The sequence below is a fragment of the Chiloscyllium punctatum genome, chromosome 32 (genome assembly GCF_047496795.1).
Source record: "Chiloscyllium punctatum isolate Juve2018m chromosome 32, sChiPun1.3, whole genome shotgun sequence".
In the NCBI taxonomy this organism is placed as follows: domain Eukaryota; kingdom Metazoa; phylum Chordata; class Chondrichthyes; order Orectolobiformes; family Hemiscylliidae; genus Chiloscyllium; species Chiloscyllium punctatum.
This window is the reverse complement of record NC_092770.1, coordinates 16,212,743-16,238,019: the sequence shown is the minus strand read 5'-3', so window position 1 is coordinate 16,238,019 and position 25,277 is coordinate 16,212,743. Positions and strand designations below refer to the sequence as shown.

The window sequence follows — 25,277 nt, the reverse complement described above, 5'->3', positions numbered from 1 at the left end:
CATTAACATCATTTATCTCTGGCAACACCTCTGCCAATCAGAGCACACTTGCCAACCAATCAGCTCTCTCCTCTCATATAGTTGTTTCCCTTTAAGTTGGTATTCTTGTGAATTGTCCTGATGAGTGCAAAATGAAAAGCTTTGGTAAAATGGGTCTTTTTTAAAAAACAATACTCAAGTTCTGTATGACCAAACAACTATTTTCATTTTTTTTTGATGTTATGCAGATATTGCTGGCTATGACACCACTCAATGTTGTGGCCATTTCAGAGACATGGCTAGAGGAGGGACAGGAATGGTTGCTGCAGATTCCGGGATTTAGATGTTTCAGTAAGAACAGAGAAGATGGTAAAAGAGGAGGCGGTGTGGCATTGTTAGTCAAGGGTAGTGTTACAGCAGCTGAGAGAATATTTGAAGACTCATCCATTGAGATAGTTTGGGCTGAGGTTAGAAACAGGAAAGGAGAGGTCACCCTGTTGGGAGTTTTCTATAGGCCTCTGAATTGTTCCAGGGATGTAGAGGAAAGGATAGCAAAGATGATTCTTGATAAGAGCGAGAGTAATAGGGTAGTTGTTATGGGGAATTTTAACTTCCCCAATATTGACTGGGAATACTATAGTTCAAGTAGTTTAGATGGGTCAGTTTTGTTCAGTGTGTGCAGGAGGGTTTTCTGACACAGTATGTAGACAGGCCAACAAGGGACAATGCCATATTGGATTTGGTACTGGGTAATGTGCCCGGCCAGGTGCTAGATGAGGAGGTAGGTGATAGTGACCATAATTCGGTTATGTTTACTGAAGGGAAAGAGGTATAACTCAGGCAAAGGTAATTATGATGCAATTAGGCAAGATTTAGGATGCATCGGGTGGAAGGAAACTGCACGAGATGGACGTACTTGAAATGTGGAGCTTATTCAAGGAACGGCTACTGCGGGGCCTCGATGAGTATAGGCAAAAGTGAGGGCTGCAGATGCTGGAAACCAGAGTTTAGATTAGAGTGGTGCTGGAAAAGCACAACAGGTCAGGCAGCATCCGAGGAGCAGGAAAATCAACGTTTCAGGCAAAAGCCCTTCATAGAGGCAGGGAGCCCCCAGGGTCGAGAGATAAATGAGGGGCGGGGGGGTGTGGGGGGGGGGGGGGTGGAAACTGTGGAGAAAGTAGCAAAGAGTACAATAGGTGAATGGGGGTGGGGATGGAGGTGATAGGTCAGAAGGGAGGGTTGAGCAGATACGTGGGAAGGGAGATTGGCAGGTAGGCCAGGTCATGAGGATGGTGCTGAGCTGGAGGTTGGAACTGGATAAGGTGGGGGAAGGGAAATGAGGAAACTGGTGAAGTCCACATTGATGCCCTGGAATTGAAGTGTTCCGAAGCAGAAGATGAGGTGTTCTTCTTCCAGGTGTCGGGTAGTGAGGGAGCGGTAGTGGAGGAGGCCCAGGACCTGCATGTCCTCGGCAGAGTGGCAGGGGGAGTTGAAATGTTGGGCCACAGCGCGGTGGGGTTGATTGGTGCGGGTGTCCCAGAGATATTCCCTAAAATGCTCTGCTAGGAGGCATCCAGTCTCCCCAATGTAGAGGAGACCGCATCAGGAGCAATGGATACAATAAATGACATTGGTGGATGTGCAGGTGAAACTTTGATAGATATGGAAGGCTCCTTCGAGGCCTTGGATGGAGGTGAGGGAGGAGGTGTGGGCGCATATTTTGCAATTCCAGCGGTGGCAGGGGAACGTGCCAGGATGGGAGGGTGGATTGTTGAGGGGTGTGGACCTGACCAGGTAGTCACGGAGGGAATGGTCTTTGTGGAAAGGGGAAATGGGTGGGGACGGAAATATATCTCTGGTAGTGGGGTCCGTTTGTAGGTGGCGGAAATGTCGGTGGATGATGCAGTTAATGCGAAGGTTGGTAGGGTGGAAAGTGAGGACCGGGGGGTTCTGTTCTTGTGACAGTTGGAGGGGTGGGGATTGAGGGCGGAGGTGTGGGGTGTGGATGAGATGCATTGGAGGGCAACTTCAACCACGTGGGAAGGGAAATTGCAATCTCTAAAGAAGGAGGCCATCTGGTGTGTTCTGTGGTGGAACTGGTCCTCCTGGGAGCAGATACGACAGAGACAGAGGAATTGGGAATACGGGATTTCATTTTTGCAGGAGGTAGGGTGGGAAGCGGTGTAATCCAGGTAGCTGTGGGAGTCGGTGGGTTTGTAAAAAATGTCGGTGTCAAGTCGGTCGTCATTAATGGAGGTGGAGAGGTCCAGGAAGGGGAGGGAGGTGTCAGAGATGGTCCAGGTGAATTTAAGGTCGGGGTTGAATGTGTTGGTGCAGTTGGTGAACTGCTCAACCTCCTCATGGGAGCACGACATGGCACCGATGTTCCTGCTCCTTGGATGCTGCCTGACCCCCTTGATAAGTATATACCTATCAGGCAGGGAGGTAATTGTCGAGAGAACAAGCCATGGGTTTACTAAAGAAGTTGAAGCTCTTGTCAAGAGGAAGAAGGAGGCTTTTGTGAGGATGAGGCGTGAAGGCTTAGTTCATGGGCTTGAGAGTTATAAGTTAGCCAGAAAAGATCTAAAGAGAGGGCTAAGAACAGCCAGGAGGGGACATGAGAAGTTTTTGGTGGATAGGATCAAGGAAAACCCTAAGACTTTCTATAGATATATCAGAAATACAAGAATGGCTAGAGTAAGATTAGAGCCAATCAAAGATAGTAGTGGGAAGTTGTGTATGGAATCTGAGGACATGGGGAAATGCTTAATTAATGCTTTTCATCACTATTCACATTGGAAAAAGGCAATGTTAGTGAGAATATGGAGATATAGGCTACAAAATTAAATGGGATTGAGGTTGACAAACAGGAGGTTTCAGCAATTTTGGAAGATTTGGATATAGATAAGACCAGAGATCTCGGTATCCAAATGCATAAATCCCTGAAAGTTGCCACCTAGGTTGGTAGGGTTGTTAAGAAAGCATGTGGTGTGTTGGCATTTATTGACAGGGGGATTAAGTTTCGGAGCCACGAGGTCATGCTTCAGTTGTATAAGATGCACCTGGAGTATTGCATGCAGTTCTGGTCACCGCATTATAGAGGGATGTGGAAGCTTTGAAAGGGTTCGGAGCAGATTTACTAGGATGTTGCCTGGTACGGAAAGAAGGTCTTACAAGGAAAGGCTGAGGGAACTGAGGCTGTGTTCGTTAGAGAGAAGAAGGTTGAGAGGTGACTTAATCAAGACGTATAAGATAATCCGTGGGTTAGATAGGGTGGACAGCGAGGACGTTTTCCTTGGATGGTGAAGGCTAAGATGAGGGGACATAGCTTTAAATTGAGGGGTGATAGATTTAGGAGTCATTTCTTCACTCCGAGAGTAGTAAGGTATGGAAAGGCCTGTCTGCAACAGTAGTAGACTCGCCGACATTAAGTGCATTTAAATGAGCAATGGACATAAGGATAATAGTGGAATGGTGTAGGTTAGATGGGCATCAGATTATTTTCACAGGTCGGCGCAACATCGAAGGCCAATGGGCCTGTACTGGGCTGTAACATTCTATGTCGCCCATCTCTGGCCTTGAGAAGGTGGTGCTGGGCTACTTTCTGAAACCGCTGCAGTCCATGCGATGTAGAAGCCTCACAACGTGAGGAGGGAAGGAGTTCCTGGATTCTGAACTCGTGATAATTAAAGAAGAGTGGTAGTTGCAAGTCAGAGATGCCATCATTTAATGCAGTGATAACAATCATTACAGCAGCTCCTGTTGTGCTGCATGTTAATTGCATGTGTCAGTGCCTGCATTTTACATTGCAGTCTCATCACTCATCAATCCCATTTCATCTCGAATCCATGCCTCTTTATGCAGTTGTGGGCTCTCCTTATCAGTCTGGCTCCATAAAGAAGTCAGTTCAGGGTTATCCTACCAAACTTTCAATCTCCAGCTGAACCCACGAGATGGAAACCCTGAATAGCTCAATGAAATATTGATGCATTTGTCTGAAATTTATTTTGCGTTATTGGCGGATTAACGTCTTTAGTACGAACGAGCAAATCAGGGAGGAATTTTGGAGGGAGTCGCTCCTGCCTGCAGATAAAAATCAGGGAGCAGGTCTCCCTCCCACAGCGTCTCTAAGTAAAAGCAGGTAATTCCATCTTTAACTGCAATCTTTATCTCTGCCACCACACAGATTTTTGGGTTAATATTAACATACCTTTCTGCATTTTGAGATTTTTCTCTGTTTTTGCATAAGATTCAGTTTTTGTCAGTTTTGACACATCGGATGGTTTTAAAAATTCTTTGATGGGATGTGGATGTGACTGGCAAGGCCAGCTATTTGTTACCATCCCCCAAGTGCCCTTCAACTGAGTGGTGTGCTAAGACCATTTCAAAGAGCAGTTAGGAGTCAGCCACATTGTTGTAGGTCAGGAGTCACATGGACACCCGACTAGATGAGGATATCAGATTAGCAGATGGACTTTTCCTAAAAGGAAGGGCAACTTTTTCACACAGAGGGTGGTATGTATATGGAATGAGCTGCCAGAGGAAGTGGTGGAGGCTGGTACAATTACAACATTTAAGAAGCATTTGGATGGGTACATGAATAGGAAGGGTTTGGAGGGATATGGGCCGGGTGCTGGCAGGTGGGACTAGATTGGGTTGGGATGGGTTGGACCGAAGGGTCTCTTTCCATGCTGTATATCTCTATGACTCTATGACTAATGATAGTTGACATGGTCACCATTACTTGGATGAGATTCTAATATCAAACTTTACCAGTTGCCAAGGTGAGATTTGAATGTGTTCAGGGCATTAGCCTGGTCGTCTGGCTCACTAATCCAAAAACATTAGTACTCCCCAGTTATAGAGTCATAGAGATGTACAGCACTAAAACAGACCCTTCTGTCCAACTCAGCCATGCCGACTAGATGTCCTAAATGTATCTAGTCCCATTTGTCAGTATTCGGCTCATATTCCTCTAAACCCTTCCTATTCATATACCCATCCAGATGCGTTTTAAATGCTGTAATTGTACCCACCTCCATCACTTCCTCTGGCAGCTCATTCCATACACACACCATCCTCTGTGTGAAAACATTGCCCCTTAGATCCTTTTTAAATCTTTCCCCTCTCACCCTAAACTTATGCCCTCTAGCCCTCCCAACCCACATTGTCTATTTACACTATCCATTCTCTTCATGATTTTATAAACCTCTAAAAGATCACCACTCAGCCTCCAAAGCTCCAGGGATAACAGCCCCAGCCTATTCAGCCTGTCCCTATAGCTCAAACACTCCAACCCTGGCAACATCCTTGTAAATCTTTGCTGAACCCTTTCAAGTTTCACAACATCCTTCCTATAAGAAGGAGACCAGAATTGCACACAATATTCCAAAAGTAGCCAAACTAACGTCCTGTACAGCTGCAAAATGACCTCCCAACTCCTATACTCAATGCTCTGACCAATAAAGGAAAGCATACCGAACACCTTCTTCACTATCCTATCTACCTGTGACTCCACTTTCAAAGAATTATGAACCTACACTCTAAGGTCTCTTTGTTCAGCAACACCCCCCAGGATGTTAAGAGTATAAGTTCTGCCCTGATTTGCCTTTCCAAAATGCAACACCTCACATTTATATAAATTAAACTCCATCTGCCACTCCTCAGCCCATTGGCCCATCTGATCAAGATTTCGTTGTACCCTGAGGTAACTTGCTTCGCTGTCCACTACACCTCCAATTTTGTTGTCAACTGCAAACTTACTAACTATACCTCCTATGTTCAGATGCAAATTATTTATATAAATGATGAAAAGCTGTGGACCCAGCACCAATCCTTGTGGCACACCACTGGTCACAACCCTTCAGTCTGAAAGGCAACCCTCTGCTACCACCCTCTGTCTTGTACCTTTGAGCCAGTTCTGTATCCAAATGGCTAGTTCTTCCTGTATTCCACGTGATTGAACCTTACTAACTAGTCTACCATGAGGAACCTTGCCAAACGCCTTACTAAAGTCCATAATAGATCACATCCACCAGTCCACCCTCATCATTAGACAGATCAGATTCCCTACAGTATTACAACAAGCCCTTCGGCCCAACAAGTCCACACCGACCCTCTGAAGAGCAACCCAGCCAGACCCACTACCCAACCTATATCTACCCCTGACTAATGCACCTATCACTATGGCCAATTCATCCGGCCTGCTCATTTTTGGATTGTGGGAGGAAACCCCCACAGACATAGGGAGAATGCGCAAACTCCACACAGACAGTCGCCTGAGGTGGGAATCGAACCCGGGTCCCTGGCGCTGTGAGACAGCAGTGCTAACCACTGAGCCACCACTTCTTCAGAAAACTCAATCAAGTTCTTTAACCATTGAATTAGAAAGTGGTGGTTCAGTGAGCTGAATATAGATCTCATGGAGTTTTACATCAGTGAAAGAGACCGTTCAATCTATCATGATGACACTCATTATCAAGCACCTATTTGCTAAGTTTCCATTTTCCAGCACTTGGCCTATGGCCTTGAATGCTAATGCACTTGAAGTATTCATCTAAATATTTCTTAAATATTGTGATGGTTCCTGCCTCCAACCCTCTTTCAAGCAGTGAGTTCCAGCCCCCGTGACTCTCTGAGTTAAATAAGTCTTCTGATAATCTCCTCAAAACCCCCTTTATCTTAAATCTATGCCGACTATTAGTCCCTCTAATAAGGAGAAAACCTTTTCCTTAGCCACACAACCTATGACCTTCCAGGTTTGTATACCTCAGTCAGTTCCCCCACCTCAGCCTTCTCTGCAATAAGGAAAACAAACACAGCCTATTTAGCCTCTCTTCATAGCTGAAAGGCCAGAACTCAGTTGTCAACCAGTCCTGGAAGGTGGTCATAGAAGATCGCTTGGCATGATTTTGCAGAAGGCCAGGGGAGTTCAGCTAGTGAACTCATCAACAGTTATCCCTGTAACAACAGCAGAAGCAAGTGATCCCATCATTTACCACATCACTGCTTATGGGATCCTGCAGATTAGCCTCTATGTTTCCCACAATTCAATAGTGGTCACGTTTTCAAAATCTCAAAACACACCACCTCTGACTGTGCAGCCCTAAAATGTCATTGTTGAAAATTCTCCAGAACGGTGTTTGAACCAATGTCCCTCTGAGTGGGAATGTTAACAAATGTGTTAAAAATAATTACTGTGAAGAAGGGCAACCAGGGTAGCATTGTAAGGAATGTACTGAAAGAGTAGGAACTGCACCTTGGAATGAACCCTTTATGTTCTTGCCCTTCCACCAGCCCATGAACCTCTGAGATCTCTCTGCTCCTCCATTCTGGCCTCTTGCTCACCCCAGTTTTCACCTTCCGACCACTGGTCACTGTTCAATTGGTTTCCCATGCCCTGTGCTCTAGAATTATCTCCATAAACCCCTCTGCCCATCTCGCCTTCTTTCAGACACTCCTACCTACAAAATACAGTTGAGTTTCCTGACATATGGTCTACTTATGTGTCTCGTTGTTCAATTTTTCATGATAATCACTCCCTTGAGGTGCCTTGGGATGTTGTAACAAGTCACTGGCTCTCTCTCTCCCGTTGCATAGGTTGAATCCCAGAATGGTGTTTCTTTTGCTTGCATTGTGGTGTGTGTCTCTGTGTGTGTGTGTGTGTTCATTCTATGTGATAGATTGAACAGATTTGCTAATTGCGCCATTGTATTTGTAGACCGGGTGCAGCGGACACTCAGTGCCCCTGATTACGTTAGTTCCATGACGATCCCTCCATTTGGATATCCGACACTGCCACTCCCAGGGCCTCGATATGGTTACACTGAGGTAGGTCATTGGTGAATGCGTGCTGTTCATGGCGTGAATCTTATTCCTCCAGTCAGGCAATCTCGGAAAATCTGAGCTGGGCCACTCAGGAGTAAAATTAGCAAATGATGTTTCATGCAACAAGTGGTAGGATCATGTGATGACTTCCCACAAGCGGCAGTAGATGTTAGCTCAGTTTATTTTAAAACAGTTTGTTTTTCTAAGTCAAGGCGACAAAGAAATATGGAATCAAGATGGGTGGGTAGTGTTAGGTCACAGATCAGTTGTCATCTGACAGAACAAACTCAAAAAAGGGGCTGACTGTCCTCCTCCTGATTCTATGGTCCTAACACTGAATCTACGAGACGTTAACTTAGACACCTTCAACTTATTATGTGCTGGTTTGCTCCTGCACCATGTTGGGGATAGTGAGTCCTGGATACTGAGTGCAGACTCTGATGGTTTCCACTATAACCGAATCGCCCCAACTTATTGCTATAATGGGCCTGAATGAAAGAAAGAACTTGCATTTATATAGCACCTCACACCACATCAGGATATTCAGAAAAACACTTTACAGACTGAAAATTTTTAAAGTGTAGTCAGATTGTAATCAGGAAATGCAGCTGCCAATTTGAGCACAGCAAGCTCCCACAAGCAGCAAGGGGACATTGACCCGATCATCTGTTTTTTTTGTGTTGGCTTCAGGGAAAACTGTCTGTCAGGATGTGGGAAATCTGCCCTACATGTCTTTGAAATAGTGCTATGGGAGGCTTAATCGCCACTGCATCAGGCAGCAGTTTAATGTCTCAGCATGGAACTCGCTCAGTGTAGTATTCCCTGGGCAGGGCACTCCCACAGTGTGGGGCTCCCTCAGTGCGGTGCTCCCTCAGCACAGAGCTCCCTCAGTGTGGCTCTCCCTCAGCATGGGGCTCCCTCAGTGCGGCTGTCCTTCAGTGTGGGGCTCCCTCAGTGTGGCAGTCCCTCAGCGTGGCTCTCCCTTAGCAGGGCTGTCTCAGTGCGGTGCTCGGTCAGGGTAGCATTCCCTCAGTGCGGGGTTCCCTCAGTGTGATGCTCCCTCAATGCAATGCTCCCTCAGGGCAGTGCTCCCTTAATGCGGTGCTCCCTCAGGGTGGGGCTCACCCAGTGTTGGTGTCATTCAGTGCAGTGCTCCCTCAGAGCGATGCTCCCTCAGTGTGGCATTCCCTCAGTTCAGTGCTTCCTCAGTGCAGCTATCCCTCAGGGTAATGCTTCATCCATGCGGCGCTCCCTCAGTGCGGCGCTCCCTCAGTGCGGCGCTCCCTCAGTGCGGCGCTCCCTCAGTGTGGTGCTCCCTCAGTGTGGTGCTCCCTCAGTGCGGCACTCCCTCAGTGTGGCGCTCCCTCAGTGTGGCGCTCCCTCAGTGCGGTGCTCCCTCAGTGCGGTGCTCCCTCAGTGTGGTGCTCCCTCAGAGCGATGCTCCCTCAGTGTGACGCTCCCTCAGTTCAGTGCTTCCTCAGTGCAGCTCTCCCTCAGGGTAATGCTTCATCCATGCGGTGCTCCCTCAGTGCGGCGCTCCCTCAGTGCGGCGCTCCCTCAGTGCGGTGCTCCCTCAGTGTAGTGCTCCCTCTGGGTGATGCTTCATGAATACAGCGCTCCCTCAGTGTGGTGCTCCCTGAGTGTGGCGCTCCCTCAGTTCAGTGCTTCCTCAGTGCAGCTCTCCCTCAGGGTAATGCTTCATCCATGTGGTGCTCCCTCAGTGCGGTGCTCCCTCAGTGTGGTGCTCCCTCAGTGCAGCGCTCCCTCAGTGCGGCGCTCCCTCAGTGTGGTGCTCCCTCAGTGTGGTGCTCCCTCAGTGCGGCGCTCCCTCAGTGTGGTGCTCCCTCAGTGCGGCGCTCCCTCAGTGTGGCGCTCCCTCAGTGTGCCGCTCCCTCAGTGCGGCGCTCCCTCAGTGCGGCGCTCCCTCAGTGTGGCGCTCCCTCAGTGCGGCGCTCCCTCAGTGCGTCGCTCCCTCAGTGCGTCGCTCCCTCAGTGTGGTGCTCCCTCAGTGTGGTGCTCCCTCAGTGCGGCGCTCCCTCAGTGCGTCGCTCCCTCAGTGCGTCGCTCCCTCAGTGTGGTGCTCCCTCAGTGTGGTGCTCCCTCAGTGTGGTGCTCCCTCAGTGCGGCGCTCCCTCAGTGCGGCGCTCCCTCAGTGTGCCGCTCCCTCTGGGTGATGCTTCATGAACACAGCGCTCCCTCAGTGTGGTGCTCCCTCAGTGTGGTGCTCCCTCAGTGCGGCACTCCCTCAGTGCGGCGCTCCCTCAGTGTGGTGCTCCCTCAGTGTGGTGCTCCCTCAGTGCGGCGCTCCCTCAGTGTGGTGCTCCCTCTGGGTGATGCTTCATGAACACAGCGCTCCCTCAGTGCAGCTCTCCTCAGAGTAGTATTCCTCAGGGCGGTATTCCCTCCGGGTGATACTCCCTGAGTGCAGTGCTCCCTCAGGGTGGCACTCTCTGAGGGTGATGCTCCCTCAGGGTGGTACTCCTTCAGCCCATATACTGATTTTATGAATGTCTCTGGATGGGAATCTCATCGAAGAAGCTGCCATTTGGGTGAGATTGCTTTCTTCGGCTCACCGCGAACTAAATCATTCTGTCACTTGTTTGATGATAGGCTGATCAGTTACATACCGTAACGATCAGGCACACAATGCAAATGATCAATGAATTGGTTGTTTTCAGTCTGAGTGTTCTCAGCACAGCCTTGACTTTGGATTGCTTGAAACACTTTATCCCCATGTTTTCCTGCAGTGCATGTGTCTCCACTCTCCAGGGTAACAGTAATTTTGAAATTTTGTTCTATCATTTACCCTCACATTTGTTCTATTATTTAGGAGCCACTTTATACAAATCGGTTAAGCTGCTGTTTCTAAGTGCTAGTCAAGTTTCAAACTTTCTGCAACACTGACTGTCCATTACACTGGATCCTCTACTGCACTACCATCTTCAAAGCTCAGCACTGCTCAGATTCCGTCTCTGGATCATCTCTGACTTTAACCGCTGCACCACTGAGGGTCTTACCTTCAGCTGGCCTGGGCGCCAAACTCCAGAATTGTCCCCTACACCTCACTGGCTCTCTCTCTTCAATACACTCCCTAAAGCCTATCCCTTTGATCAATCTTTTGCTCACTTCCCTCACTATCCCCTAATACACACCAGTATCCAATTTTGTTTGACAGTCATTTGTGTGAAGCACAGTTGGATGTTTGACAGGTGCTATATAAATGCAAGTAAAGTGTTTCTTCAGTTGCCCTGTCTCACAATAAATTTGTTTAAGGCGTTGGTCCTTTGGCACTTTCTTCCATTTCCATTAACTTGCCTTCGATGTATCAGTTACTTACAGCAGAGTAATCGGAGATGTATGTCATTCTGGGTTGTTCACCTGGTCAGCAAACTGTCTGCTGTGACTGTGAAATACTGTGAACACTGTCACCAGGAGAAGACTACAGCCTCCAGGCAGTCCGTGAAGAGACATTTCAGGCCTTGATCTTTCTCTATCACTACCCCACCACCATTGAGTCCTTTTAACATTTTAATCACCTTGAACAGATCAGTCTCAATCATCTAATCAAGAAGGTGTACAAACCAAATTCGTCGGAGAAAAAACAGAATACTGAGGTTTATATCTAGTGGGATAGAATTGTGTGGATTCTTGATGGAGCACTCTGCGTACAGCCGGCCTTCAACATAATTAAAGAGTATCGCAGCGCTTGAAAGGGTTTCACCACCCTGTGGCCCAACATTTCAACTCCCCCTCCCACTCTGCCAAGGACATACAGGTCCTGGGCCTCCTCCACCACCGCTCCCTCACCACCCAATGCCTGGAGGAAGAACGCCTCATCTTTCGCCTCAGAACACTTCAACCCCATGGTATCAATGTGGATTTCACCAGTTTCCTCATTTCCCCTTCCCCCACCTCACCCCAGCTCCAGCCTTACAGCTCAGCACCGCCCTCATGACTTGTCCTACCTGCCTATCTTCCTTTCCACCTATCCACTCCATCCTCCTCTCTGACCTATCACCTTCATCCCCACCCCCATTCACCTATTGTACTCTATGCTACTTTCTCCGCACCCTCCCGCCCCCCTCTCATTTATCTCTCCACCCTGCAGGCACCCTGCCTCTATTCCTGATGAAGGGCTTTTGCCCAAAATGTCGATTTTCCTGCTCCTCGGATGCTGCCTGACCTGCTGTGCTTTTCCAGCACCACTCTAATCTAGACTCTGGTTTCCAGCATCTGCAGTCTTTGTTTTTACCAGGGTTTCAAAATGATTGGCCCTCTCACCAGATTGTAATAGTGACAGGAGGCTCATCATAGTCACTGATCAAGGGAGGAGGCATGAGAATGGGATTGAGAGTCATTCAACCATGATTGAATACTAGGGCAGACAAAATGGGCTGAATGTCTTAATTCTGCTCTGGCAGTCTATGTCATGACATGGTGTGATATCTGGGTACCACTAGTGTTTCTGGTTGGGGGTATTGTGCTGTCACGAGCCCTCCCTCCCGTGAAGGGCTTGAGCAGGAGTCTGCAGTGGAAGATGGACCGCAAACAGGCTTCACAGAAGAGACTCTAGACTTTGTTAATGGGCTGCAGTTTGCAACAGTGGCTAACATCAGATGTGATTCTTGAACTGGACAACATTTGCTGTTCTATCCTGAGGGCACAAAGAATGACACTGACAAAACATTTGACATTGTTGGTTGGACTTGCCGTGTGAAGCACTTGACGTGCACTGGAAGCTAAATGTATTATTTGTCCAGATAGTCCTGTATACTGGAAGTTAAATATTATTAACACAGAGGAGGTCTCTGTTCTTTACAGACAGAAAGATGAGCGTACACTGCAACTGTTTCAGCCCAATAAAATAATTGACAGCCACTCACCATTTCAGTTCTCAGGGCAATGCCTTGACCAATCAGAGTCTGACATCATCAAGTTTCGAGTGGTGCTGGAAAAGCACAGCAGCTCAGGGAGCATCCGAGGAGCAGGAAAATCGACATTTTGGGCAGGAGCTCTTTCTGATGAAGGACTCCTGCCTGAAGTGTCGATTTTCCTGCTCCTCGGATGCTGCCTGACCTGCTGTGCTTTTCCAGCACCACTTGAATCTTGACTCTAATCTCCAGTATCTGCAGTCTTCACTTTCGCCTAGAGTCTGGCATTGTGTCAATCAGCATTAACTGGTGCATTTTTCACGTTGTCTCATCAAGTTTAGAATCCGCGCAGTGTGGAAGAAGGCTACTCTGCCCATCCACACCGACCCTCCAAAACACCTCCCGCCCACATCGACTCCCTACCCCTCATTTCCCATGACCAATCCACCTAACCTGCACATCATTGGACTGCGGGGGGAAACTGGAGGAAACCCACGCGAACACAGGGAGAACATGCAAACTCTACACAGACAGTCACCCGAGGTTGGAATCAAACCCAGGTCCCCGGTGCTGTGAGGTATCAGTGCTAACCACTGAGCCACTGGCTTCCCTTTAATTTGGTATTCTTGCAAATTATTCTGATGAGTCCATGCCAATAAGGCTTCAATAAAATTTGGTGAACTGTCTTAACACTGCAATGCTAAAGGTATCACATCTCAGTAACCCTATGCAGGTTGTGTAAAATGTTAGAGAAGGGATGAGTTAGACACATATGCCAGATTCTCCGCCCAAAGGCTGTGTGATAATGTTAGACTTGGCGGAGCTCAGATCGAACAATAACACTTTTAGAACTATTGATGTGACACTACCCATTAAGTAGTATTGAATAGGCTGGGCCTGTTCCTTTTGACAAAGAGAGGGCTCAAGGGCAACCTCATAGAGATCTTTTAAAACTATGCAACTAAGGTATACAGCAGAGAAGGTGATTCTGTTGCAGGAGGGTCTAGAACTGAGTTGGCCATTAGTACGCATAATCCAACAGGGTGGTCAGGATTATTCCCCAGAAATTCGTTAGAATATGGATCTTTGTGGCTGCAGAGAGTGGGTTAAGGCAAGCAGCAAGAATGTGTTTATGGGGGTAGCTCAGTAAACATAGGAAAGAAAGGAATAGAAGGGTAGGCTGATAAGGGGAGACAAAAGAGAGGTAGAAGGCGGTTCATATGGAGTACCAACAATACTGTGAATCAGATGGGCCGAATGGCCTGTGATGATGCTGTAACATGTTTGCTAGCTCAGCAAACATTTTTAAGTGAGACAGCATTGTGATTCAGCTGTCAGTGACACACAGATTATCTCGGTTTTGTGATTTTTACTGTGTGCTGTACATTTGCACTAATTTGCCCTGTGGGTGTCGACTCAGTAAACTGGGCCTTTTGTAAGTGTTTGGTGTCATTTACTGAGTCCTGCTTTTTACTGGGTGGAAGAGCTCACGGAGATTGTAATCTAATATCAGAAATAGCTTCATGTTCTGACAACGGACTGTTCAAACCAAAGCATGGTGCAAAGTTTCTGTATCTGAATAAACTTGTTTTAACATTGTACTTACCCTGTGGGCACTTTCAGATGAACCAAAGTTAATTGCTATCAATCAAATGGATATCTACGATTGCCACAAGATTTTCTAATAGACAACCCCCTTCAGGTCATGTATGTCTCTTATAGAAGTTTGCTCTGGCTCCCAGCCTGTACTAATCAGAGGTGACAGCTCCTTGTTTTGAAAATTTTAGTGAGCTGTGCCAGTGTGAGAATGAAATAAGTTAGCCATGTGGAATTTCAAATGGTCCCTTTCCACAGCACATCAGGGAGTTAAAACTCTCCTAGTAATTGGATCATAAGAATTGTCACGGAGGATAATTGACATAAAGAAATCAAAAGAAAATGTCTATTAGTTGTGAGTAGGCAGTTGGGCCACACTCGCTGAACCACCCTGAGTGCGCTCACAGAAACGAGAGTGTGGTGCTGGAAAAGCACAGCAGGTCAGGCAGTATCCAAGGAGCAGGAGAATTGACATTTCGAGTATAAACCCTTCATCAGAAAAGACTTATGCCCGAAACGTGGATTCTCCTGCTCCTCGGATGCTGCCTAACCTGCTGTGCTTTTCCAGCACCACACTCTTGACTCTAATCTCCAGCATCTGCAGTCCTCACATTCTCCTGTGCTAACAAATACCCTAACATTAAATTTAATATGATCAATCATGCTGATACGTGGTTAATTTACCCGTACTAGAAGTGACATCCATTCATTAACAAAGAGCTGTACTCTGCAAACAAAAGGGATGTGAAGGAGAGGAGCTTCAGGAACCTATGATTCCCTCATAGCAATACCTCTGCCAGTGAACGTAGACTTCTCAGGCAATCATCACCTCTTTTCTGCTGTAGTATAAAGAGTGGTGAAATTAGGCATTCTTGCAATTGCCTTGATGAGTGTGAATCAAAAAACCTCAATGGCATGCCTCTCATTTTAGCAAGATTGAAGTGTTATGAAACCAGGCAATGCTTTGAATATCAGAATGATAAAGGATGGATAGGTGTTGGAGATGGTACCTCAAAAGGTTTTCAGTAACAAGAGAATAGAATTCACCTCGAAATAGGAGGCATAGTGTCCAGACACCCTCTCATAGGAAGGTTTTATCAAGCTGGAGAGGGTTCAGAAAAGATTTACCAGAATGTTGCCAGGAAGGAAAGTTGTAAGAAGAGGCTGGATAGGCTGGGACTTTTATTCACTGGAGCATAGGAGATTGAAGAGTGAACTTAGAGAGGTTTATAAAACCACGAGGGGTATAGATAAGGTGAATGGCAGGCGTCTTTTTTCCTAGGGTGGGGATTTCAAGTTGAGGGGGCACATGTTTAAGGTGAGAGGAAAAAGATTTTAAAAAATACATGAGGGGCAACTTTTTTAGAGAGTGGTTCGCATGTGGAATGGATTTGCAGAGAAAGAGGTGGACCTGGTACAGTTACAATGCAGAACAGACATTTGGGTAAATACATGAATATGAAATATTTGGAGGGATAAGGGTCATGCACAGTCAGTGGGACCTGTTTAGTTGGGGATTATGGTGGCAAGAATGGTTTGTTTCCATGCTGTGTGATTCTATGACTCTCTGGAGGTTTTATTTTAATCATTCTTGGGAAATGAGCTTTGTTCGGCTGCCATTTATTGTCCATCCCTAATTGCCTTTGGGAAGGTCTTCCTTTAACTGCACTGACTATAAAACCATTTGACATTGGAGCAGAAGTTGGCCATTCAGCCCATCGAGTCTGCTCCACTATTCAATGAGATGATGGCTGATCTGATAATCCTCAACTCTATTTTCTTGCCTTTTCCCGATGACCCTTGGTTCCCTTAGTGATTAAAAATCTCCCTATCTCAGCCTTGAATACACTTAACAACCCAACCTCAACAACTTCCATTCCTTAGAAATTCCTCCTCTTATCAGCCTTCAATAGGCATCTCCTTATTCTGAGATTCTGCCCTCTGGTCCTAGACTGTCACCAAGGGGAAACAACCTTTCCCTATACACTCTGTCAAGTATTCCCTAAGATTCTTGGATGTTTCAGTGAGGTCAAATGCCATTCTTCTATATTCCAACAAATATAGATCTAACATACTCAATCTCTCTCCTCTTAAGGCATTCCCTCCATACCCAGTCTCATCATAGTGTACCTTCTCTGGACTGCCTTCAAGATATTAACAGGAAAGGACTGAATAGATAACGACAAACTATTTCCACTGTGTAGAGATTCGAGAACTAGATGGCTTGTCTAAAAATTAGGTCCAGACCATTTAGGAGAGATGTTAGGAAGCACTCCTACACACAAAGGGTGGTAGATGTTAGGAACCCTCTTCCACAAATGGGAGCAGATGCTAGGTCTGTTTGTTTTTTTTAAAATCTGAGATAGATTTTGTTTTTGTTAAGCAAAGCTTATGAAAAAAGGTTGAGGGAGCTAGTGCTTTTCTCATTGGAGTGAAGAAGGATGAGAGGTGACTTGATAGAGGTGTACAAGATGATGAGAGGCATAGAGAGAGTGAATAGTCAGATACTTTTACCCCAGGGCAGAAATGGCTGTCACGAGGGGACAAAATTTTAAGGTGATTGGAGGAAGAGAGTGGATATGCACATGGATGATAGTAAATGAAAGGTGTATAGGTTAGTTTGATCTTAGAATAGGATAAAAGGTCGGCACAACATCAAGAGCCAAAGGGCCTGTACTGTTCTGTGTTCTAAAGGGCTTAAGAAATATGGGTCAAAGCTAGGAGATAGGCCACAAATCAGCCAGGATCTCGCTAAAAGGCTCGAAGGGCTGAATGGCCTACTCCTGTTCCCATTCCTCTGTTGTTGGTATAACCTGTACAGTTTCTAGCCCACCTGTTATTGTATGTTGGTAAAGTGTCTTTCTTTTTCTTTCTGACAGACCCTGAAACCAGTGGGTTACAGAATTAATCAAAGAATGGTGAATGGAGCTGCCCAGTTTTCCTCAGCGACTGGCCAATTCTTGTCCCAAGGCCAGCAGAGCCAGACCATTAAACCGACTCGCCGGATAGAGGTCTCACCTGACAATAGCCCGGTTTTGTCCCGCAATCGCCCAAGGATGGAATTGAGATTTTTGAGAAAGGGGATAGTGGGAAGAGAGCCCACCTTGTCCTCCAGTCGGCGTGTCATCCATGTTGAGAGGAACTTGGGCAGTCGGCTCAACGCCGTGAGGTCCATTTTGCATAGCAACACGAGGTACACCCAGACGGAAGTTGCTTTTCCCACCTCCAGGCCACTTCCTGTCAGCAGGGTTCCTTCTCAAAGTTCCCAGAAGCACGTGGTCACCGTCAGCAGAGAGTCCCAAACTTATGGGAGCGTTCACGACAAGAGTTTTCCCGTCAGCCCCGTTGGAAACTTTCGCCCCGGCCTCAGTCAAAGCATGTCGAGGATTTATGACAGGAACCAAACCCGGGCCCTGGATCAGCACACAGGGGGAATTGCTTTCAGTTACCACGGCGAATCATGCAAGAGGCAGGCCCAGGTAGGAGACAGATACAACTGGACCCAAAAATCTCACCAGAGTAACAGTTTTATAACCAGCAAACCCATGGTTACTCAAGGGTTAATGCCAGCGGAAAGTCTGATAATGGAAGCCCAGGATGAAGCCCAGATCCAGGCTGAGGCCCAAGCCCAGCCTCAGTCTCAAGCTCAACCTCAAGCCCAAACCAGTTACCAGGCATCAAGCTACGAAGGAAACTATGAAATGCAAGGAGAACGTGCAAACCTGACCGAAAGGTAAGCAATATCAGTGGTGAGGCAGTAAGCTGATGAGGAAGACCAGTTTAATCACTGGACTTGATGCTCCACAATCATTCCTGTTTAAATTTGATGTCACCTCAGCTATTTAGTGCACTTGTTTTGGAGGGAAGGTCTTGACTATTATCCCCTGATTCTGAATAATGTAACCAGTACTTCAAAGTCTAAGCAAGAGGTACTGTACTGGAACAATATTAAGGATGAGGGAATTCCCTTGAACACAGCATTGACTTATGGTTCCAGATGTTTAGGGTGACATGGTGGCTCAGTGGTCAGCACTATTGCCTCACAGCACCAGGAACCTGGGTTCAATTCCAGTCTCGGGCAACTGTCTGTGTGGAATTTCCACATTCTCCCTGTGTCTGCATGGGTTTACTCCAGGTGCTCCGGTTTCCTCCCACAGTCACAAAGATGTGCAGGTTAGGTAGATTAGCCATGGAAAATACCGAGTTAGCGTAGGTCTGAGTAGGATGCTTCTCAGAGAGTCAGTATGGAACGGATGGGCTAAATGGCCTGCTCCCATGCTGTAGAGATTCCATGTTAATGCTGCACGTATTAGAGACACAGTATTTCAGTTGAATCATTACACTGAAGTTCTATTTGTTTTCTCAGTTTGATATGCAAGAGCCACTATTTGAAGCTCTGCTCTGAGACATGTCCAAATATTAATCCTTCAACCAACTTCACTAAAATCTGATTAATATCTCACTGCTGTTCATGGGAGCTTGCTGTGCTGAATAGATCAGCACCTCCATTTCCTGCAACCCTTCAGAAGCACTTGGGTAAATCCTGATCTTATGGAAAGCACATTGAAAATGCCAGTGCTTTCCAGTGAATGAATTATTTTGCCTTGCAAATGTAGGGAAATTGGGTCCCTGTTACAACATCCTCTACATCGGGAAGACAGGACACCTTCTTGCGGATCGTTTCAGAGAACATCTCTGGGATAGCCGCACCCACCAACTCCACCACCACCCAGTGGCTGAACACATCAACTCCCCTCCCACTCCATCAAGGACATGCAAATCCTGAGCCTCCTCCACTGCCAAACCGTTATCACTCGACGCCTGGAGAAGGAACGCCTCATATTCTGCCTTGGGACCCTGCAACCACATGGAATTAATGTGGATTTCAACAGCTTCCTCATTTCCCCTCACCCCACATTATCCCAGTCCCAAATCGGCACTCTCTCCAGACCCATCCATCACTGCCCCCTCTGATCTCCCTCACTTTCATCCACCTATCGTTTTCCCAGCTACCTTCCCCCAACCCCACCCCGTACCATTTATCTCTCAGCTCTGACCCACAAGCCTCATTCCTGGTGAAGGGCTTATGCCCGAAATGTCGATTCTCCTGCTCTTCAGATGCTGCCTGACCTGCTGTGCTTTTCCAGCAACACACACTCGACTCTGATCTCCAGCATCTGCAGTCCTCACGTTCTCCGTTACAATATGAATGCTTGTAAATATAGCAAATAATTGCAGGTTGTGTTATTTCTTCTCAGCAAAGTGAAGTGTCAGGGACAACAAATTCGAAACAACTGAAGCAATGACTCTGTGCATTGTCTTTGAGGAGGAAATTCTAATTCCTGTTCAAATCAACTTTCTCCCTTTGCAGTGTTAGCATGATGAATGTTTCCTGGAGATTCTCCAACCTGATCTTTAATCAATGCTATCTTAGATATTTTCTAAACAACCTGTTCGGAGATGCTTAGACACATGTCTGAGCAGGTGGGCCTTGAATGTGGGCCTCCTGGCTTAGAGGAAGGGACACTATTGCTGCACATACTCTAATTAAAGCTCATTTAACTCCAGGAACATTAAGGTCATTAAGACTTAAATCGATAATCTCCAGCTCAAATCTCCAAAATGAAACTCGATCTTTCTGACTTCAGGCAACAGTGTTTACTCATTCAGTCACAGACATGTGTACACTCGGTGCGCCCATGATAATGAATGCAGACCTGGCAAAATAGTTTACCTGGGACTTCGTGCCAAGGATTCCCATTTGAGATGTGAATTTGTTTAGTTTGTCTAATTGCAGTTCAGAGAGTGACCAGAAGGTGTGATGAGGGCCATATCCTATATTCTTGTGTTGGCAGACTGACAAGTGGACTATCTCAAGGCTCTGTATTTAGGCTACAGTATTTCTCAATATATGGCTGATTGCATAGTTTACGATGCAGAGTGATGGCAACAGTGTAGGTTCAATTCTTGCACTATGAAACAACTTCTTCCCTTGCCTGAGGCGTGGTGGCCCTCAGGTTTAACCCCACCACCAGTGGTCTCTGTTTAATAACAGAGAATCCCTGTGCTATGGTGGGGCTATGGCAAGTTTACCTTAACTAGCATTTCAGACTTCAAGGTGATACAAAGCTCAGCAGGATTGTGTGTCGTTAGGAAGATTTTCAGGAGGATTTGGATAAGCTTTGTGATTGGTCAAGAGCATAACAGATGGAATATAATATCGAAAAAAAGGGAGGCTATCCACTTCGGTAGGAAGAACAGAGATGTAGAGTATTTCTCAAATGGTGAGAAGTGAATAGTGTAGATGTGCAATGGGACCGAGATGTCCTTGATGATAGATTACTGCAGACTAACCTGCATATGCAGCAAGTTGTTAGTAAGCTTAATGGACTGTTCGTCTTTATTCAAGTACGGGAGTACTGAGGCCTTGCTTCAGTTGTGTAAGAACTTGGTTACTCTGCAGCTGGATTACTTTATCTCATTACCTTGGAAAGATATTACTGCAGCAGAACAAGATGGTCTGAAATTTCACCATGATTGCATAATGTTACCCCAGTCTCAAACCAATGTCTTTCCTTTTAGCAGTGCAAGTGGAGATGATGATGGTGACTGGACAATTGAAACTGCAGCCTCTGCCCTGACACATGATAACCCAGATTACATACTGTATGGGGCTAATTTCATCCAACATGAGTGTTATCAAAGACCTGATGCAAAGAAAGAGGTAAGTCAGATCTCACCCTTTTCTAAAGTAAAGGTGCAAGTTTGATGGGGTTCAAAAGGACTGAACTAAGTAAAAGTAGTCCTGTTTCTACAAAACAATTTTTGTCTAAACCATCGACTTGCTTTTAAAATGCATACTTTCCAAAAGATTATTTTTGTTATTTACCCTTCGAGGTATCATTAGACCCTTGGGGCAGTGATGGAGATCGAGATAGTGTGGGAAGGTGGACTTCAGGTGGAAGATCAACAATGGTCTTGTTGAATGGCAGAAGAATCTTGAAGGGCCGAATGTTCTTCTCTAGCTCATGTGACTCATGTTCTTAGCCAGTCTGATGGCCAGGTGACTCCACACCGACATCCTGCGGTTGTCCCTTTATTTCTGAGGAGACAAGGGTTCACATCCTGATACTACCACCATGTCGTGTTTGCTTTCACCTTGAGATTACAATCAGGCATAAGGCCGAGTTTAACACACAAAGATCTGAGAAGTCATAGTTCATAAGAGACTGGAGGAACCACTGCCTTTAGAGAGAACTGAGCTCCTGTGGCTGGAGTGGTATCATTGTGTATCAAACATAACTGATCAGAAAACTCTCCCACTCTCAGCTCCTGCTATGGGCATGAGAGAACAATTAATAACCGTTTCAGATTAAATCTGCCATCCTTACCTGGTCTGGCCGACATATGGCTTCAGACTCACAGCAATGTGGTTGACTCTTAACTACCCTGTAAAATGGTTTGGCATGTCACTCAGTTCAAGGGCATTTCGGGATGGGGAACAATGGCTGACAATGCCAGTAAAGGCCACATCTCAGGAGAAAACTGATCACTGACCTGTTTGGATGTGGCACGAACACACCTCTTGAAATTGTAGTGTGCAGCAGGGAAACAGACCCTTTGGTCCAACCTGTCCATGCTGACCAGGTATCCTAAATTGATTTAATCCCATATGTCAGCATTTGACCCACATCCCACTGAACCCTTTCTATTGATATACCCATCCAGATGCCTTTGAAATGTTGGGGAGATGCCGGTGTTGGACTGGAGTGGACAAAGTTAAAAATCATACAACACCAGGTTATAGTCCAACAGATTTATTTGGAAGCAATAGCTTTTGGAGCGCTGTTCCTTTATCAGCTACCTGAAGGAGCAGTGCTTCGAAAGCTAGTATTTCCAAATAAACCTGTTGGACTTGTAAATGTTGTAATTGTACCAGCCTCCACCACTTCCTCTGGCAGCTCATTCCATATACGCACACCTTCTGCGTGAAAAAGTTGTCCCTTAGGTCCCTTTTAAATCTTTCCTCTCTCACTTTAAACTTATGGTCTCTAGGTTTTGGCTCCCCCACCGCAGGGAAAAGACCTTGTCTGTTTATCCTATCCATGCCCCTCAAGATATTACAAACCTTCGTAAGGTGCCCCCTCAACATCCGACGCTCCAGGGAAAACAGCCCCGGCCTATTCAGCCTCTCCCTTTAGCTCCAACCCTGACAACATTCTTGTAAATCTTTTATGAACCCTTCCAAGTTTCACAACATCTTCCCTATAACAGGAAGAGCAAAAGTGCAAGCAATATTCTAAAAATGGCCTAACCAATGTCCTGTACAGCCACAACCTGACCTCCCACTTTCAATATTCAATGCTCTGACCAATAAAGGAAAGCATACCAAGCGCCTTCTTCACTATCTTATCTGCTTGCGACTCCACTTTCAATGAACTATGAACCTGCACCTCAAGGTCCATTTGTCCAACAACACTCCCCAGGACCTTACCATTAAGTGTGTAAGTCTTGCCCTGCTTTGCCTTTCCAAAATGCAACACCTCACTTTAATCTGACCAAGATCCCAATGTACTCTGAGGTAACCTCCTTCACTATCCACTATATCACCTCACAGAAACTGTCCTGCAATCTGTTGAAATTCTTTACCGATTCATTTTGTTTTGAGACTGCAGTTGGAAGTCTCAGTTGTCTCTTGGAAAGCAGAGAGGTGATCAGAAACCCTGGCTGCATATCTCCAAAGACTGAAATTACTCACTGCAGTGATGATTTTTTTCATTGCATTTGGGACTTTTTTAAATATGGGGACAGAATGCCAGCAACGACCTGCATTTACAGAGAAATTTTAACCAAGTAAAAGTTTCCAAGGAGTTTTTAAGGAGTACAATCCTACAAAATCTGACACAGAACCACAGCTGAAGAGATAGCTGCAGGTGGACATTTTTGGGAAGATCTTAAAGAAAGAGGCAGAGTGATGTCTGCGAATGTGCTGCAACTACCTGGGTCCTGAGCTCCAGAATTCCCTCCCAGTCCCCTCTCTCTCTTTCTCTCTCTCTCCTTATTTAAGAACCTCTGTAAAAACTACCTCTCTGACCTAGTGATTGGTCACATGCTCTAGTATCTCATTACATAGCTCAGTGTCGATTTTTTTCATCCAATCAGGCAACTGTGGAGCATCTTAGAATGTTTCTCTATCATAAAGGTGCTATATAAATGCAAGCTATTATGCCTCGTAATGTCATATAATATGAATCACTTGCAGTATGAACACTTGCTGTGCTCTTCCAGCACCACGAATCCAGTAACAAGATGTCTACCACCGTTCGTGCTGCTGAGTGTTTCAAAATAAAAATGCAAATTTTGTGCAGCTTTACGCTTTGGACGGGATTGGGAAACTGATCGCGTTGCTCAGCAATGAGAATGTGGAGGTACAGTCTGCAGCCTGCGGGGCAATCCGCAATGCGGTGTTTGAGGAGAATGACAGCAAGCTAGAAGTACAGAAACATAACGGAGTCCAGGAGCTGGTGCGGCTACTGGAACAAACCAAGGACATTGAGACAAAGAAGCAAGTCACTGGTGAGTCCACCTGACATTCGATTTAAGTGACCACAGCTCAAAGAGTGCACTGTCTCTCTCCAGTTCCACACTTCACAGACACAACATCAGTTAATGATTTACCCAGGTCCCAATATGACCAATCTTATTTTCTCAACATTAGACTTGAAATAGTGTTTTTCTAATTGAGACAAAATTATTGATTTGTTAAAAAAAACAGAATTACTCAATTAAGGTGTAAAACTGATTAACACACAACCTGTGATATGAAAACATGGATGTTTGCCCTTCTAATAACCTAGCATACACAGACACACAAGTGTATATAAACACACCCAAACACAATTTAAACACACAGACAACACGCACACAAATAAACACAAACACACACGTATACAGCCAAACACATTTATTTACACATACACACACATACATTCAAGAATACAGACACACACAAACACACATGTATGCATTTCTACACACAAACACACATTCAGACACACAAACACATTTAAGCACAGATGCAGACATGTGCGTGTGCAAACGCACACAATCATACACTGACACACATACACATATCGCTCTTTGCAGAGACTGACTTTAGGGGAAAGATGTCTTGGTCAATGATGGTTACTTCTCAAAGGGAAAATGGATAACATGGACTGTATCTACATGGCTATCAGCATCACCAAACATAGGCTGTCATTTGCAGGATATGTGCAAATACAGTCTCCCCAGAAAAAGCAGTATCGCTGATTTTATTATCAAACAAAATTGGACATAGGACTGTAAAGAGCATCTTCTATAAGGAGAGAGTGCTGGAGAAATCTAGAATCCCTACAGTCCAGATAGAGGCCATTTGGCCCATCAAGACCCCTGAAGAGCATCCCACCCAGACCTAGGACCCCCACCCTATCCCAGTGACCCAGCATTAACCATGGCTCATCCACCTGACCTGTACATCTTTGGATTGTGGGAGGAAACCGGAGTACTCGGAGGAAATCCACGCAGACACGGGAAGAATGTGCAAACTCCACACAGAGAGTGACTTGAGGTTAGAATCTTGGAAGGGAGTCCGAGAGTTTCGGTTTGGGCACTTGAAGGTACAGCTATGATGTGTTAACAATGTGCTGGAGGCCAGAATTGGAGGAACACAGAGATCTTGGAGAGGTGTAGGGCTGGAAGTGGTCACACTAACAGGGAAGATGAGGTTATAGAGGGATTCGAAAACATGAATGGGAATTTTAAGATCAAAGTGTTGCTCGACTGAGAGCTAATATAGGTCAGTGAGCACAAAGGGTGACACCTGAATGGAATTTGATGTGGATCAGGGAATGAACAATAAACGTTTGGATGACCATATGAGGAGGACCTCTTAGGGCGGCACGGTGGCACAGTGGTTAGCACTGCTGCTTCACAGCGCCAGAGACCCGGGTTCAATTCCCGCCT

At 46.0% G+C, this 25,277-nt stretch overlaps 2 protein-coding genes across 4 annotated transcripts in view; one reads left to right on the top strand and one right to left on the bottom strand.

Annotated features, from left to right (window-relative positions):
- LOC140457924 (plakophilin-2-like) overlaps positions 1-25,277 on the top strand; it is a 53,494-nt gene that overhangs the window by 1,847 nt on the left and 26,370 nt on the right. For 2 of the 3 annotated variants that reach the window (XM_072551733.1, XM_072551735.1), the window contains exons 2-5: positions 7,700-7,809; positions 17,153-18,006; positions 20,856-20,997; positions 23,642-23,849. In XM_072551733.1, coding sequence (XP_072407834.1) covers positions 7,700-7,809; positions 17,153-18,006; positions 20,856-20,997; positions 23,642-23,849 — 1,314 coding nt within the window. The remainder of the gene's footprint in view (positions 1-7,699; positions 7,810-17,152; positions 18,007-20,855; positions 20,998-23,641; positions 23,850-25,277) is intronic. The other variant, XM_072551734.1, reaches the window with a different exon arrangement.
- Positions 1-25,277, bottom strand: part of LOC140457925 (CD9 antigen-like) — a 108,209-nt gene that overhangs the window by 68,816 nt on the left and 14,116 nt on the right. The window lies entirely within an intron of this gene.